Below are 18,826 nucleotides of genomic sequence, written 5' to 3'. Positions count from 1 at the left end.
AGGGATGGTGGGAGATAAGTCAGTAAGTGCCAATTGGGATCATTTTATGGTAGGCTTTGGGTTCCAGCTGGAGAGTATGGCCTTTGAGTTGAATGACTGAGATGAAGTATGGAAGTTACTACATTGGGAAGGCAGACCCAGTGGGAAGCCCTGGACCCCATGGTACAAACTTCCTCAAATGTGGAAACAGGAAATGGGTGCTTGGAAGATGGATTTCCAGAATGTGCTTTCTGAATGATTAAGAAGAAAATTGATTTCTATCTTTTAAGAAAAATTTTCCTTATTGGGAATGCTAAGGTTTGATAGCTGCTTATTCTAGAACAAAACCAATTGCAATCATTCTTAATATATATTAGTTTTGGTAGTTTTTGAGGCAGACAGCCTCAGAGCTCAACCCTTCTGAGAGACACCTGCTCTGGCTTACACCAAACAAAGTAAGCTGCACATTCTTCTAAATTTGTCCTTGACAAGATAATCACAGAATGGGCCATACATGGCCTCAACCCACCTCTGGATGGAGACTTAACATCCTAATGTAAGAAAATCAACCTCTTCCTCAATCCTGGGGAATGAAACCTCGTCTAAAGAAAATGTATGGTCATCCCCAAGCTCTGAGTGCCTGTGTGAAGTGAAGCTCAATCCTGAATATTCATGATGAATTTGCATTTCCTTATCTGCTCTCTGTAAAAGCCCACCTCCCCAAGCTGCCTGCAATCAGCCTTGGAGGCAAAAGCCCCAAATGCTCCATTCCTTGTACAATGAAATAAAGGCATCTTTCTGATCTCCCACCTTGGCCTCTTGTTTACTGTCTATAATAAGTTATGCCAAGCAAAACCTAGGTTTTTCACCTGGCAATGTTATGAGAACATAAATATCTAAAACAAATAAACATGTTTTGGTAGATAGTTATAATAAGACCATCTTTGTTAGTAGTAGGGATAACTTAGCAAAAAACAACTCACAACTATCATTTAAAAAAAACAGCTAGAATTAAAAATAGCTCTTCTATCTGGCCAGTTTTCCTTCCTCTAGATTTGGAGAGGACTTTCTGACCCATACCACGTCATTAGAACAGGATATAAAAGCTGACTCCCTCTCTATCTTTTTATCCAGATCCAATCTTGAGATTAAAAAAAAAAGAAAAAACCCATTGCCACTGAGGCGATTTCGACACATAGAGACCCTATAAGACAGAGTAGAACTGCCGCACAGGGTTTCCAAGGAGTGTCCAGTAGATTTGAACTGCCGACATTTTGGTTAGCAGCCATAGCTCTTAACCACTGTGCCACCAGGGCTCCAAATCTTGAGATAGGCAGCCCATGTCATAACTAAAAGTGGAACCCAGGACTGATTGTGTTTATATCAGGCCCATGATCCAAATATTTTCCCCTCTCCCCATTGCTTGTTCCTGGCTATCACTGTGTATGCATACATACTTCTTCTACTTCTCTTCCATGGGCTGGTATGCCTAGCATGATGTTTTGCAAAAAGAAGTACCTGTTTAATATCTGTAAAAAAATATAAATAAAATACAAATATAAAAGTTATGTCTACTGAGAGTAGACAATGTCTCAATGCAGGAGACATAGCCATTCCTTGTGAGTAGCAATCACTTCAGTGTCTCCTTCATCCCTGAATTGGGCAGGTTACTGGTCAAAGAAGAGACCAATCTTGGCCTTGCCTTGCAAAAATATTCAAAGTTTTTATGGCTCTTTGCCTCTGTCCAGCCCACAATCTTGTCCTGCTCTAAAGAGGACAACCTACCTCCTCTCCGTCCCCTTAAGCCCACCCTCTTCAACCATGAGTTAAACTTTTCTGATTTCTCTCTTCTGTGGCTACTGTGTATGCTTGTTTTAACATGAGTTGACTTTTACATGTTTTATTTGGAGCCTTAAATGTCCCTATAAATGGAATTGGAACTCATGCAATCTTCTCATACCCCTTCAGCCCTGGTAGAAACTATTGGATCCATTTTTTTTTTTTTTTTCCTTCCAAACAATCCACACAAACAGGTTGGGAACAGAGGCCTGCTCTCTGTAGAAGTTAACTTTGCCTTGGAAGCAGATTTATGACCAAGCCAAATAGAGAACAGGAACAGTCAGGAGCAAAAGGACTTTGTGTCCTCTCTCTTCTGCCAAGTTCCTTGGCAATCTTTTTGTCATTCCTGCAGTCAGAAAGAGGGTGGTGTGCTTTGCCCAACAAAGGCAACTACTGGGAGTCAAGACTGGGGTCTGGAAGTCTAGATCTTTAAGCGAGTCGTTTCAGAGTCAGGTTACTTTTTACAGATAATCCTAGCATTAAAAATCAGATCATAATTGCATAATGACTGTGAGAGTCATCTTTCCATATAAAACAAAATGAAACAAAAAAAATTCTAAAATGTAGTGTATTAACCCTGCTTGGTATTTAAATTCCTGTTTCATTTTCAGTATATATATTTTTTAAAAAGATAAAGACTCATTTGAGAATATTTTATTTTTCAACCAGCCAAGAACTGTAATCCATAGATTTATTTACAAATAACTTGAGTCCAAAGGCACAGAATAAAACACTTTTGATTATTCTTTGCTGGAGTAGAGAAGCAAGCTTCAGGGGTAGCCTAAGGCCAACAATTTGCAGGCTTTTATTTGCCTGGCAACTGGGTTTGGGGTGCTGTCTTCAGACCACGCCTCCTAGTTGTTTGAGAAGTTTCAGAGACAACCAGAATGATCTCAGATTTATAAACCAATAGTTTTAAGAATAAATCCAGCCACTGTAATCTCACTTGCTCTAGATTCTTCGAAGTTGCTCTAGTGAGACCTGGGATTTCCCTGGGGTTTAAGTATAATCAGAGCCTTTGGGATCTTCCACCTCAACCCAAAACCCAAGTATTTGAAACTACCCAGAAAGAACTACCAACTAAGAGATTCTAACTAAAAAAACAAAAGTAGGGCTGAGACTGAGAATGGAGATCAACATTTCAAGGCTTCTCACTGGCCCTAACACAAATTCTGTTACTTGTTAAAGGACCTGGAACCAATGCACAGGACACCTGGCAGGACTCAGGAGGGAGCCAAAGGTGTGGTAGAGTTTCTTCCAGCAAAAGAGAACCAAACTGTACTCTGGTGTCCCAGAGGGTGTGATTCCTGGATTCTTCTCTAAGGAAAATTTGAACGTAGCCTCATAAAAATCCAGAAATCCATATTTGAAACAATACTACTAAAACTGAAGCCACAAAAGACTTTTAAAAAATGAGTAAATTTTAAAAAGTAAACATCTTACAATAAGCCTAGACAATTTCCATTTTATTCATTTATCAATTTGGCAAAGATTCAAGAAGATAATTCTCGGTAGTAAGTACAGATATGGTGGAAGAGATGCTCATATACTGCTGGTGGGAAAATAAAATGTAAACTGGTTCCACTTTTCTGCAGAGCAACTTGACAGTATGTATTATGGGCTTAAACACGCTTATACCCAATAATTTTACTTACAAATATCTACTCTAAGGAAATAATCTAACATGCAAAGATACTTTTAGGTGCTAAAATATTAATTGCAAAAGGTTTATAACAATCAATTCGGTTTTCCACATGGCAGAACTTTAAATATAAAAACATTTTTCTTTTCCTTTTTAGTTAACATATCCCAGGTTATCTCAACTGTTCTCATTAGCATGGTTTCCAGGACACGTTATGCCCTTGTCAATGTCCCCGTTACGCACATCCTCCATCCCCACAGCATTTTTAATTTGTCCTCTGAAAGTAAGCAACAAAGAATCAAACACGATATTCTAAATGTGGCCTGAGCATCTTGTAGCAGCCTGGGAATGGCCTCAAACTGTTCTCCAGCCCCAAAATCGTCTGCGATAAGTAATATTGACAGTAGATGACAATATTCCCAGGGCTGCTGTAACAGTTTACCACAAACTGAGTGGCTTAAAACGAAAGGAATTTATTCTGTCACAGTTCTGGAGGCTAGAAGTCCTAAATCAAGGTATTAGCGGGACCATCCCCTACCTCAAGGCTCTAGGGAAGAATCCTTCCTTGCCTCTTCCTAGCTTCTGGTGGTTGCTGGCACTCATCGGCATTCCTTGGCTTGTAGCTGCATCACTCAAATTTCTGTCTGTCTCAGTCTTCACATGGTCCTCTTCTCTCTGACTATGTGTGTGTCTGCCTCCAAATCTCCCTCCCCTTACAAGAACACCAGTCATTGGATTTAGGCCCTATGCTAATCCAGTATGTCCTCATCCTAACTGATTACATCTGCACAGATCTTATTTGCAAACTAAGTTCACATTCATAGGTACCGGGGGTTAGAACTTCAACATATGGTTTTTGAGGGAACACAGTTCACCCACAAAAATTGTCTTAAAGATACATAATCTATTCTTTTGTCTCATTATTATAAATTTAGCCCTTGGACAATGTATGAAATATATTTATTTAGTACCTAAAATAATTTCCTTCATAAAACTGAGTTTAATCCTGTATTTTCATTTTTTTTTAGTGGACACCACCATAAAGAAAAGCCACTTCATTTTTATTTCTGCATTTGTTGTAAAAATTATTTTTCACTAACACTTAGGATGTAGTCACACGAGAACTTCACTCCTATCCTAACAAAAAGAAGAAGCTAGATGATCTATAGATTCATTTTTTAAAGTCCATCAGAGAGTTAAGACTGCAAAAGAATCTAACGAATTATAGCTCATCATTGGCACAACAGTGGCATTGGGAGATATAGCCATATATGCTGTTTAAAAGAAAACTTTAACGTTCAACAGATATTTAAAGACAAAGTGTGGGTTGGTGGGCTGTTTAGAATCCTTGGGAGCCCTCAAAACAAGGGTACTCTGCACCCATCACAATTCTTTTTCATGAGCCTTCACCAAGTGTACTCAAGAAAGTTTGGGAGCAGGAAAAGAGGGCCAAGAGATAGGTCCCTCTGGGGCACAGATAGTCAAGATTTCATGAAATCTAAAGGCAAAGCAAGAAATCTGAGAGGCACTCCACATGCACCCTAGGCCTTATAGTGAGTACGAGTTTCTGGTCATCTACATCTGTGTGAGTGGCAGAAGAATTAAGAAAGATCTTCCTCTCCTGTGAAAAATAAGTGCATTGGGTCTACTAAAATCTGGGAGAAGGATTTGAGAACTGGAGAAACTCCTAAATACTCTGGGCACTAGGCTGATTATTAGACACAGGTGCCTGGGCAGGAGCACAAGAGCTAAAAGGGACTCCCTCCGAGGTCCAAATTAGAAGAACTCGCTTAAGTCTGATAGCAGGGCAGGAGAAGCTCAGCACTCAGATAGCTAGCCCTGCTGAAGGGAATGTTCTGACCCTATGCTTAAAGCACTTGACATATGTGTTGAACTGACTCTAAAAAAAAAAAAACCCCTTACTATCAAGTCGATTCCAACACATAGCAACCCTAAAGAAGAGAGTAGAACTGCCCCACAGAGTTTCCAAGGAGTGCCTGGTGGATTCGAACTGCCGACCTTTTGGTTAGCAGTTGTAGCTCTTTACTACACCACCAGGGTTTCCGAATCTAACTAAAGTAACAGCAAAGCCCAGATCCATATCAACTACAGTTTACTTTGATTCAACCCCCTAAAATAATGACATGCTTTTTCCTGGACATTAATATTATTTACTTTAACCTTTACTATTGTTTTACACTTAATGTTTGGCATTCAATAAAAAAATTATAAGATGTATGATAAAATACAAGGACTCAATAGATGGGATCTGATCAAAATGGGAGAAAATGTAGAACAGAATTTCAAATTCCTATGAAATCCAGACCTACTGGAGTCATTGAGGCTGGAGGTACTCCCAAATCTACTGGCCTGAGATAATCTTTAAAACTTGAACTGAAACTAACCCCTGAAGTTATTTTAAACAAAACAACAGTTTAGTGCAATTAGCAAGAAAATGTTTTCCTTGAGCATTGCACTCTTTTACAGAATTAGCTATATGAGATCAAATTGACAACAGTAATTCTAAAGCACAAATGAGAAGTTTAGGTAGCAGTGAGCCTAAGTTAACGGTGGTGAAATAATTTGGGTAGAGATAGCGAGAATGATTACAAACGTGAAGAACATAACCAATGTCACTGAACTGTACATGCTGAAATTGTTGAACGGGTGTATGTTTTGCTGTGTATATATTTTCACCAAAAATAAAATACCAAAACCAAAACCCAGTGCCCTTGAGTCGATTCCAACTCATAACGACCCTATAGGACAGGGTAGAACTGCCCCATAAAGTTTCCAAGGGCACCTGGTGGATTTAAACTGCTGACCTTTTGGTTAGTAGCCCTAGCACTTAACCACTATGGCACCAGGGTTTCCAAAAAATAAAATAAGTGTTTTTAAATAGATATGTGATAGAACAAAGAAATGTGAAATATTGTCAAGAAAGGAAAAATAAAATCATTAGAGCCAGACCTAGAGATGAACAGATTCACACTTATATAGTCATTTGATTTTTGATAGAGATGCCAAAGCAATACACCATATTTTTATGCAAATAACATGCACCTTCTAGTTTGTTTGTCGACCACTCCCTCTTCCTGTGACGTATTTTCATAAGCTCCACTATGCTAATTTTATTTTTACATGTTGCTGTTAAAAAAATTAGCATAGCACGCTTATGAAAATACCTGGGCGGGGGGTGGGCGAGGAGAGGGAGCTGTTGGCAAACAACATAGAAGGTGCGAGTTATTTGCATAAAAATACAGTAATTAGGAATGAGAAGCTTTTTCAATTAATGGTGCTGAAAAAACTGGATAACAATATGGAAAAAAAGAAAGCCTACAGCATGCCTGAAACAAGAATTAATTTTAAAAGGATTTTAGTACTAAACATAAAAGCTAAAACATAAAGCTTCTAGAAGAAAACACCTTTATGGGTTTGGAGAGGGCTTGTAATACACTAAGCACAACAGAAAAATGGTAAATTGGACTTCCTGAAAAGTTAGAACTTCTGCTTATCAAAATGAACCATTAAGAAATTAAATAGGAAGGTATGGATTTAGAAAAAGCGTTTTCCTCACATATACCTGACAAAGGGCATATTTATAGATACCTAAGGAACTCCCATAAATCAATAATAAAAAGGCAAACAATCCCAAACATGGGTAAAGACATAAACAGGCACTTCATATGGTCAATAAGTAAATAAGAAAGTATTCACCATCATTAGTCATTAGTTAAATGCAAATTAAAACTTCAGTGAGATACTGCTATACATCCACTAACTCACTGCCATCAAATCGATTCCGACTTATTTACACCCACTAGAATGGTTAAATTTAAAAAGACTGACAGTTGGCAAGGATACCACATAACTAAAACCAAAAAAAAGAGAAATGTTGCCGAGTCAATTAGAATCATAGCAACCCTACAGGACAGAGTAGAACTGCTCCACAGGGTGCCCAAGGAGCGGCTATGGAGCAACTGGAACTCATATATTTCTGGGGGAATAAAATTAAATAAATTTGAAATTTTTTGTCAATTTCTTAAAAATCTAAACACACATCTTGTTATTATCGAGCAATTTCACCCCTAGATATTTTTCCAAGAAAAATAAGCACACATGGCCTGCAAGTATCCTTGTACAAAAATGTTCATGGTAGCCATATTCATGATAGTCCTAAATTGGAAATAATCCAAATACCTATCAATGAGGGAATATATAAGCAAAATGTGGTATGAATTCATACAATGAAATACTACTCAGCAATAAAAAGGAACAAAACACTGATAGGTGCCACAACATGGATGAATCTCAAAAATATTATGCTAAGTGAAAGAAGCAGAAACATAAATGTATATATTATATGATTCCACTTATTTGAAGTTCCAAACTGTCAAGTCTAATAGTTGGTTGTAATAAAATATAACAGTGGTTGCTTTAGAAGTGTGTGTATTTACTGGGAAGAGTCATGAAGGAACTTTCTGTGGTCCTGTATCTTAGTATGGATTTGGGTACATGAGGATATGCATTTATCAAACTTGATTGAAGAATACTTAAAATGTGTGCATTTCATTGTGTATAAATGATACTTCAGTTTTTAAAAAAGTAATGCAAAAATGGGTCCCTTCTATATTCCAGTATCTTTTAGTTGAAATCTCATGTGGATGTTTCATTTAAAATTTGTTATTCAAGCACTATTAGTTTCCAGGTTACTGATTTGCTTTTTTTACTCCTATGATGAGAATTATATAAATGAATATGTCACCCTTTCCACTTTGGGAGTCAAGGAACAGATTTAAAACTGAAGCTCAATAATATCTTCTATCATTTGGAATTACAGTGAGTATATTTTTGTTCTGCTTTGTATGGTTTATTTTTGCTCTCTTTAGAAGTGATTTTTCAATTTTAGGTTTAGGTATAATTTTCATTGTAGAAAATATAAATAAATATATGTGTATTTCATCACCCAGAGATAACTTTTGGTTTCTTGTAATTTTTAACAAAAAGAATAAATCTCATTATGAATCTACATCTAAACATCAGATAACTACATATGTCGTTGTTGTTAGTTGCTCTGCAGTCAGCTCCAACTCACGGCGACCTTATGCACGACAGATTAAAACAGTTGCCTGATCCTGTGCCAAACTACGTATAAAAACAAAAAAATAGATACAGATAAAAAACATGAATTGGATCACAGTAGAAATAATGAGTATGTATCATGCTTTTTTTTTACTCTGAAAATTTTATCAAGAGCACTACTCTAAAGGCAATGGCGTAGTGGTTAAGCACTTGGCTGCTAACCAAAAGGTTGGCAGTTCAAATCCACCAGCCACTCCCCTGGAGAAGATGTGGCAGTCTGCTTCCATAAAGATTCCAGCCTTGGAAACCCTATGGGGCAGATCACTCTGTCCTATAGAGTCACTGTGAGTTGGGATCAAGTTGATTGCAATGTTTTGTTTTGTTTTGATTTACAATCCATTAAATACACTTTAAATACATTGCTTGTAATGATTGTATGCTATTCTACGATACGGAGGTCGTGTCATTTATTTCACCACTTTCTTTTCATTAGATATGTAGGTTGTCACTACTTTTAATTATAAATAATGTTGCAGTAGACATTGTTATATAAATAAACCTTGTACTCATCTTTCGTTATTCCTTAGGATGGATTTCAGAACTCAAAGTATACATTTTTAAAGCTTCTCATAATTATTTTCCTCATAGTATAAGAATTTCTGTAGTATTTCATAGTTGTGTTGTTTCCTTTTATGTTGTCTTGCTCTCATGTGATGCAAACTCTTTGTGGAATGAGGCATTGTGTTCGGCAGAACACTCCCACTATTATATCACATCTTTTTGTACTGTTTCCGTCTTTTTTGTTTCTTTCATTCTAAACACTGTCTACCATGCTTTCCCATAATCCTTTCATTACCACATTTCAGTTTTTATTTTTTATATCACCAAGTTTCATTTATCTCCTCAGGCTAACAAACTCTACTTTGATTAGCCATTAAAACAATTTAGGACTGAAATAAATTTTTTTTGCATATATTAACATCATTTATAAAAGAAAAAGTACACATCAAAAATAATTGGCCTCGATATAAACTAGTTCATTTCTAAAAAAGTGGACTTTGTCACAAATACTCACACTTTTAGGTAAATGATACATGATGGTATGTGATAATATCTTTCAGCATTTGGTTGTAAGAGAGTTATAAATGCCGATGTAATATGCTATATGATTATGTCCATAAGTAAACTTAAAATTTTTTTTCAGGAATATTTTCAATGTTTTATTATCTTCAAAAAGATCTACTTTCTCTTCTTCAATAATTATTTCTTAAGAACTATTATCATCTCTTGCCTAGATTATTGTAATGGCTTTCTCACTGGCCCTTGCCCCTATATTTACTTCCAACCCAGCAGTCAGAGTTATCCTCTTAAAACAGAAGTCAAATCACATCAACCCTCTGCTCTAAACTCTGCAATGACTTCTCTCACTTAGAGTAAAATCCAAAGTCTAAATGCCTTACAAAACCTGACACAATTCTATACCCAACAAATTCCCACCCCTTACCTCTCTGACCTCATTTCCATATTGGTCTCTTTTCCACTGTTCTTAGACCAACTCAGGCTCAATCTCTTTTCAGGCTTAGCACCTTCCATCTTGTTCCCTCACCTCAGTGAGGTCTTTGCTCAAATGTGTCTTTCTCAGGGAGGCATTCCCTGAGCACTCTATATACAATATGACTCCCAACACTATACTTCTACTTTGCTTTTTTCTCTTTAGCACTAATCACCATGTCACTTACTATAAGTTTTAATTATTTCTTTATTGCCAGTCTCTCCTCTAAAATGTAAGCTCATTGGGGGTATTTTTCTTTCTGTCCTTCCTTCCTTCCTCCCTCCCTCCCTCCATTTCTTCCTTCCTTCCTTTCTCTCTCTTTTCCTTCCCTCCCTCCTTTTTTTTTTTTCTTCTCTGCCGTTTAGCTATATATCCAGCATCTAGAACAGATTCCGGCACATAGTAGGTGCTCAATAAGTATTTATGTAATGCATGAACACTGTGGGCCCTGATATAGATGCCAGAGATAGAGCCTTAAATAAAACAAAGCCCTCACACTCATGGAACTTACTTCTTAGAGAATTTTTTTTTTAAATCAGAAATATGTATTTTGTTGAACTATGTTGTAAGCAAAAAAAAGTAATGAATGGAAATAGCTGCTGTATTAGTATTCCTTTTTCACACCCAAACCAAATTTTAACCATTTGTTAGATTGTAAAATTTCATTTTGTTCTCCAGTATCTAGTACCTTTGTCAGTATGGCCAGATATCTAATACTATTCTATAGTTTCATTATTATACTTGTTCATTTTCTTTAGAAAAGTAGAAACTGCCTAGACATTAAGTTTATCAAGCATCAAAAAGGTTTTAAAAATTATTTTCAAATAACCTGGTTTTGTTAAGTACATTTATATACAATTCTTCCACCGATAAGCACAATGTAATGGAAATGTCACTCCTGTTTCTAATTTAGTTGAACTTTATACACCTATGTGGAAACCACTTGATACTAAAAGTACCCCAAATCCCTTTATCAGGCTTTCAACATATATTTGCTGTTTTTTTTTTTCCAAGAGAGGTAGGAACTACCAAATAGAAGGAAGTCTAAATTACAACTCTCGGTGAACAATAACAATAAATTCCATTAGTTAAATTAAAACTAAAATGAGAACCAGTTCGGGATATGCTAGGATTAGTTCTTTTTTTTTTCAGTTTTTAAAAGAGAAACATTTTATTCACCATTTGTGTCTTTTTTACTCTAGCGACCATTGAGTAGACACTTCTATGTCTTTTTTTAATGCATCTATAAGGAACTCCGGTGATTACAAGTTTGTTTAAAAATATTGTCAAAAGTGAAAAAAAGAAACGTTATCAAAATGACGCTATCTTGTTTGTTGTTAAAGGAGAAAATAAATTTAAGTGTGATACTGTATAGGCTAGTTATAAGAAGTGGCAATAGTACATAGTTATAGACAAGGAACAACAGCCATTTTCAATTACTTTTTGAAAACCGTACTATAAGAAAAGGAAAAGTTTGAGATTAAAAAAAATTAATCAAAAGTTCATTTTGAGGAAATTCAATCCCAGCAAGATAATTATTAGACAGTAAAGAGCTATGCTAGTAATATTTAGATGCATAATTTAATATTTATAACTAATGTACCATTTTATAATGTGGAACAATAGTATCTATACAGTTGGATAAAATGATTCCTAAATAAGTTATAAAAGTCATATGCCAAAAAAGATTTCCTAATGATTTTTTCCTAATAAGTCTGACTTAGAGCTACAATAGGTCAAATAATGAAACCAGGAGGCTTCCCTTTGATTTCCCATTATAGATTTAGACATGCTGCTACTTCCACTATAGATTTAAAATTTAAGTTCTGTGTGTGTGTGTGTGTGTGTGTGTGTGTTTGTATGTTGTCCTCACTATCAAAAAACTGGAATACTAAAAATAAATAAATAAACAAGAAAGAAAGCATTTCAGGGTAAAATTCTAAAAAAAATCTAGGCTTGTGTTTTTGTTTTAAAAAAATTTATTTTGAAAACGCTAGCAGATTAATCAGAAAGATAAAACTCACCTGTCTTTGCATCTTTCCAGTCATCTGAGAGAATAGTCTTGGTCTGGATAGTGTATTTCGAGATAGGGCTATGATTGTCTGAACCACGGCTCCAAGTAAGTGCCGCAGAGGTGGCTCTAACATCTTCTATTCTCAGGCCACCTGGAGGGCCTGGAGGGCCTGAAATGAAAATTTGGGTAATGAATCAAGGAGCTTCCCGATGAGTAAATTAAACACACATTAGAATATAAAAGAACATTTATACAATATAATCAATGTTGGCACATTCTTTTAAAGATAAAATATAAGAAGTGAAAATACCACTTTGCATTTATGGTTTTCACTGAATGATTTCATGACCTTTCTTCTTAAGGAAGGAGGTGCATACCACCACTTAAAAACAGCATCGAGTTTTTGAGTCTTTGACATAAAGTGCAATTAGTGTCACCGGGACCTAATACAGATTCTAACATAGTGAGATTTAATGAATGCTTGCCGAATGCATGAATCAGAGATGGTAACACAATTCAGTCTATATCTGAAAATGTTCAGGTAGCCAAATGTCTTATTCTCCCATCCCAAAATTGAACAAATGCTTTCATATAACCCTAAATGTTTAGGTAATTTACTTGTAACTGAAGTTTCTAAGAATTATCTTATGAATCATTTTGCTGGTTACAGACTAAGAATAAGTATTTTTAAAAAATGTGTATGCTTATATAAGATGTAGAAAACAATTGCCAACTCAGAGATATAACAGGAATACTCTGAAAGCATCAAATTAAGAGTCTTATTAAGAATTATTACTGCAGAAGCTAAAACAATGTTAAAAAGGGTTTTTACAGATGCTTCAGAACGAAGTACCAGTATTATTCATTTATCCACTAAACTGAAAGCACTGTGCTAGGTACTAGAGATAAAAAGGTAAATTAAACACAATTTTTGTGCTTCGAAGAGTTCTTTGTCTCTAAAAGGATGAAATGGACCAACAAACAAATGAATACAAGAGAAAGTACTAGATATCATGATAATGGCATACAAGATATTTTGCATTCTAATTTCTAATTTTTAAAAATGATGAAAAAAGTCATTTAAGTGGCAAAGCAACATCCATGGCTTACAATGCAAAAGAAGCCTCTCAGTAAATAGAGAGCTCCCAGGATAGACATTTCAGAAAATCGCATCACTTGTTTTCTTTGGCGTCAGAAAGGAGTCCACCCCCTACTGAAATGTGTATATCAAATGTAATGATTAATCACACTCTTTGATAAAGTGTCACCTTTATTATTCCATACTGAATATAATATTAAATAAAATATTTGTTTTTTAATCTTCTATTTGAAAATAAATACACCCTCTCTTTACTTATTGATATGGGTGGGTTCCAAAGACCATGTCATTACGTGAAAATAAGCAAAAATGGAGGGTGACCACATCAGATCACAAAATGGAGGACGATATACCATTACATAACTGCCAAGTTACACTTTCACATAACTGCCAAATTACATCATTACATAACTGCCAAATTACATCATTACATAACTGCCAAGCCACTGAGACTTGTGGCCCAGCCAAGTTGACATATAACCCTAACCATCACAGCCATGGTTGCTTTCTCCTTGCACTTCTGTGTTCACTACTGACAGACATATGTTATTAATATGCAAAATAGTTGGGTAATAGATTTTTTTGCTATTATTGTAAATGCAAAATGTTGGCAAACGAGATAGTCAATAAGTAAGGAGTAGGTGTTACTTCAAATTTATAATATCAGATCAGTTGCTTAGCTTAGATGGTTTTCTTCTCCATATGAAGTTTGCTCTTTGCAGAGGTATGCGAAACACCCCAAACCCTCACCAATTTCCATATAGCTGTTCCCAAGGTAGAAAAGGTACATGTAGATCAACACAAATGCATCACCACTAATCGTAAAAATAACAAAAGCCATACTCTATTGATGGTAGTAAATTTTATTGTTTGGTAATGTAACATAAATATAATAAAGGTAAATAATCTAAAACAAATGAAAATAGACAAATACAACAGCATGGAACCCACTCATTATTCAGAAAGAACACACTGCATTTTTCATGTCTAAAAGCCACACAGAAATACAGTGCACATTCTTGATCAGAACAGAGTTTATTACTTTCACATAAAGCATCATCCAAAGTCAATTACTTGGTTGGTTATCTCAGGGTATTAAAATTAAAAATTAGAGATGAAAAATGAAAGAAATATTTTTCAAAAAGAAAATCTCCCATAATGTACACATTCAGACACTTTTTCTGAGAATAAGAGTATGACATTCTGAAAAGGTAAAAGGGATTTTAAGACAAAATTGCTATAGGTTAGTCTCTAGCCATTGAAGTATAAATTATTTCCCTGACTATATTCTCTAAAGTTCTTACAAGAAGAGAAAAAAAATTCATAAAGTTCAGTTAGAGCACATTATTAGAGAATTTCTTAGGATATTATCTGCATAAGAATTTTACTCAGTCATTTATTGAAGAACACTATTGTTGAATAAGCACTGTAATTATATTTGTCCATTGTTTTGTTCTCTGCTGCATGCCTGGCCTATAGTGAGCTCTTAATAAATATTGGCAATCATAAATCGATCTTCACTCAGTTCTATAAACATAATGGTCATCCACAATATAATCTCTATTATTTTACTTATCTTGAAATAACATAACATCCTAGGGAGGTGAAACTCAGAGAACAAATGGAAAGAGGTTGGTTAATGTTCCTAAAACCTTAGTGTGGTGCCCTTACTTAGCAATGGTTCTAATGAAGTGAAGTAGATTTTCCCATCCAGTAACCAACTGCAAATATTTCCCCAATAATAATAAGTGAGAAAAAATATACTGTCAACAAGCATGATTTTTAGAACTGAAATAGGCTTGGTTTTTAATTCTGTTGTCTGAAATTTGTTTTTTTGAACTTGGGCAAGTTTCTCAAATTAACTAAGCTCTGGTTTCATCTGTAAAATAGGCGTAATAAAAATCGACCACATAGGATTGTTGTGAAGATTGAAAGAATATCTGTAAAGAGAGTAGTACTAGTCCTGGTCTATAGAAACCCCTCAGTAAACCTAAACTATTACCAATAGTATCATCGCTATTTCTAAAAGAGCTTTCTGGAGATCTGAACTACCTGGCAAGAGTAACTATTCATACCTGTTCATAACTTCTAGTAATCCTTTTACCAGAGTGTTTATTTACCACTCCTTGTCACTTATAAGGTTGTGATCTGTCAGAATCAACTTGATGGCAAAGGGTTTGGGTTTTTTTTTTTTTGTCACTTAAAAGAAAATAGGGTTCTCAGTGAATCAAGTGTTTTCTGGTAAATTTGATGGAGGCGAGGAAAAGTTGAGGATGTGAAGGCACCCTAATGGATACAGAGCAAGGGCGTGTCCCCAAAATAGAGGAGTTATACCATATGGACAAACATGGGTAACAGGAGCTCAACCTAGATTGAGCCCTGCAGTGTCTCTCAGGAGGAATTTCCTCATGTCCTGCAAGCAGTGTAGGTTGACGTTACTGCCTCAGTTTTTCTACTCAGACTGGAGGGAAAAGTGTTGTGGTAGAAAATAAAATGATGCAGCTACTTTTTCCTCAGCTCAAAAGAAGGTATTTAGGAACTGGCCACCCTAATAATTCCTTCATAAGTGAAGGAAAAAAAAAAAAGTAATACCTAATTCTGATCCTAAGATTTCCTTTTTTTTATTTTCTTTTTAGCTCTCTTCACTTGTTAAAACACTCTTGGAAAATCTTTAAGGAAAGGCAAGGCTTGAAACCAGAGAAAGTATAAGCAAGCTTATTTCATTATTACTCTACTGATTTATATCTTTTTAGTTTCTTAGATGGTCCTCAGGCAGATGGCTAATTATTCCTAAAAATACTATTAATGGAAAAGTTAAATTATAATGGTTGGAAAAACTGGTCACATGGAAAGAACTTTTGGAATTTGACTTGTGTTTTAAACGTCTAGATACATTAGATGACAAATTGTTTTATTCTTTCAATTTTTTTCTTTATTTTGTTTTTATCATTAAAGATCCTAGGTGGGGAAAAAAGTTACAATGTTTTTCTGACCAGCCCTGGCAAAGCTTTTCATCAATTCTTCTGTCTACTCTTGAATATTTGGCAAATTGGAAAGAGAAGAAAATTAGGAGAAAAGAGATACAGGAGAGGGGATAATATTTAAAACATGCTTTTTTTTTTTTTTTTGCTTTGATGAATACATTATCTTTACCCCTCTCCTGTAACCACCACTCCTGTGTCGTGACATTTCTGAAATGCTTTTAATTAAGCTGTTATTTTCCCTGGTTCTTCCAAAGCAGGAGCACTTGTGGCACAGTGGGTAAAGTGATCAACTGTTAACCCAAAGATGGGCAGTTCGAAACCACCAATGGCTCTGAGGGAGAAAAATGTGGCAGTCTGCTTCCATAAAGATTTACAGCCTTGAAAACCCTATGGGGCAGTTCTACTCTGTCCTGTAGGGTCCGCATGAATCCAAATCAACTCAATGGCAGTGGGTTTGGTTTTTTGGGTTTGAGGATTCTTCCAAATAGTGATAGGATGCCACTAAGAGTGGACATAAATAACTATGTTAGGCCTATCCAGTGACTGAATTTGTCTTTATAAAATAAGTAGTACAAACATCAATGTTGATTCTTTGCTTCTTTTTTCCTATTAATATCATTATGTTCAATTGCAATCTTCCTTTGGGTACTTTTCTGTACTTCTTCAGGTAGGGGCTGCCATTATGGACTTTTCTATCTGGATTATCCTCTCTCTTACTACTCTTCCCTCTCACTCATAATATTCTTTCTCTTCAGTTTTAAGATTTGCTTTCAAATTCAATCTTTTTTTATTCTTTATGTCATTTCTTTAAATTTTTAACTATTTCTAAAGACAATTCTGAGTTATAGAATTACTGGGTAATATTTCTCTTTGGTGAAATCAGAGGGAAAAAATAAAAAGAAAAGAAAGAGGAAAAATTGATATCTAAAGATGATGTGAACTGTATTAGAAAGGGGGAGGTGTGCTCCTTGACAAAAGAGTTCAAGTAGAATTTGGAAGCCTTAGTAAGGATGTCAAAACTGAAATAAGTATTTTGACGGTGATTAGATTAGACTCTATCATACCTTTTAACAACGTGTTTCTGTGTTTATTTGAATGGATTCTTAAATCATCAAATGCGCATAGTAAAAGTGTAGATAGGAGGGAGTAGAGTCATGCATTGTAAAATTAAACAATGAAAGGTAAAATAATAAGCACTTGATATGACTGAAATAGACGAAGTGGGGATAGAAGACAGAAAGCAGAGTAACAAATTCATAAAATAATCCAAATTGAGCATCTTAATTGAGCTACGCTTGAGTTCTATATAGTGTGAAAATTAGCCAATATTTATGAATTTCAGTAAAACAGCAGCTAAAATAAAGGAAACTATACTTCATTGTTCTACCATATTTTGGTGTCTCGTAATTCTTGACCTGTATAGTTTTATAGTTTCTCTAGTTTCTCTGTAGGTGAGCCAAATTGTTCTTTTCTCCAAATTTTCATCAGAGACAGAACAATAGTTTATGAAGTCTAAAGCACTTCCAAACCCTAGAGCATAGCTGCAAAATTAAAGTAAGTCGGCTTGGGCTATTTCCACAGAAAATACTGGATAACATATCAGGATGCCTAGCCAAAAGGCAGATCCTCTAGGGCAGTAAGATAAGATATTCTCATACATAGTTTTTTTTACATATACACACACAGATGATCAGAAACGCCTAATTACTATTTATAAAAATTCATTCTATGAAAAAAGTATTACTATCTTTATCATCTTTTCTATTTTAAATAAATGTTGAAATGATGATTAATTGTGCCACAGTCTAAACAATATTGATTTTCCTTTTGGACTTTGTTCAACTCAAAATTCAGGTGTGAGGTAATCATGTACAATCTTGGATTTGTGTATCACATTAGGTGCTACTGATAAGGGCCACACACAATATTCATGATTTTAACCGCAAAATGTCCCAGAAATTCTTGTATAATATCTAACTTTACGTTCTTCAAATCCAAGATTCCAAATGGGAGAAATCCCAAGACTATGAATAACAGAAATTTATTCTCTATGGAAAGATCCACGAATAAGTATGGATGTTAGAACTTATGCAGATGTGGTGAAATTGATTGTTTTAGAGAAATATAATATATATGTGTGTATATATATATATATACATAAAAAACACCAAAAAAAAAAAAAAAACCTGTTGCCCTCGAGTTGATTCTGACTCATAGCAACCCTATAGGACAGAGAACTGCCCTATAGAGTTTCCAAGGAACGCACGGTGGATTTGAACTTTTTAAACAGTACAGATGTGATAGTACTGTTTAAAAAGATTAACTGAAGACAAAACGCTAAAGAATGACTTTACAAAAGATTTTAAACACTTGTAGAGTTATTATACAAAACAATCACCCACTTTTCTTCACCTGAACTCAGGAATAAAAGAGATTTATGGATACAACTCTGTGTTTTAATCTCCAATTGTTTTTTCTGAGCTAATATTATCTTGCCAGCTATATTGTTGACTTCTTGAAGTTAAATTCCTAATATGTGTATATGTGTATATGTGTGCGTATGTTTCCCATAGGCTTTTTGTCTTGAACTCAACGCACATAGCCTGTAAATTGAGAGAGATAAGTGAAGATGCAT

General features: G+C 35.1%; 1 protein-coding gene across 2 annotated transcripts in view; it reads right to left on the bottom strand.

Annotated features, from left to right (window-relative positions):
* CNTN1 (contactin 1) overlaps positions 1 to 18,826 on the bottom strand; it is a 385,906-nt gene that overhangs the window by 61,925 nt on the left and 305,155 nt on the right. For both annotated transcript variants that reach the window (XM_049882834.1, XM_049882835.1), the window contains exon 17: positions 12,119 to 12,277. In XM_049882834.1, the coding sequence (XP_049738791.1) occupies positions 12,119 to 12,277 (159 nt within the window). The remainder of the gene's footprint in view (positions 1 to 12,118; positions 12,278 to 18,826) is intronic.

Source organism: Elephas maximus, chromosome 4 (assembly GCF_024166365.1).
Source record: "Elephas maximus indicus isolate mEleMax1 chromosome 4, mEleMax1 primary haplotype, whole genome shotgun sequence".
Lineage (NCBI taxonomy): Eukaryota > Metazoa > Chordata > Mammalia > Proboscidea > Elephantidae > Elephas > Elephas maximus.
This window is presented reverse-complemented; position numbering and strand designations above follow the sequence as displayed.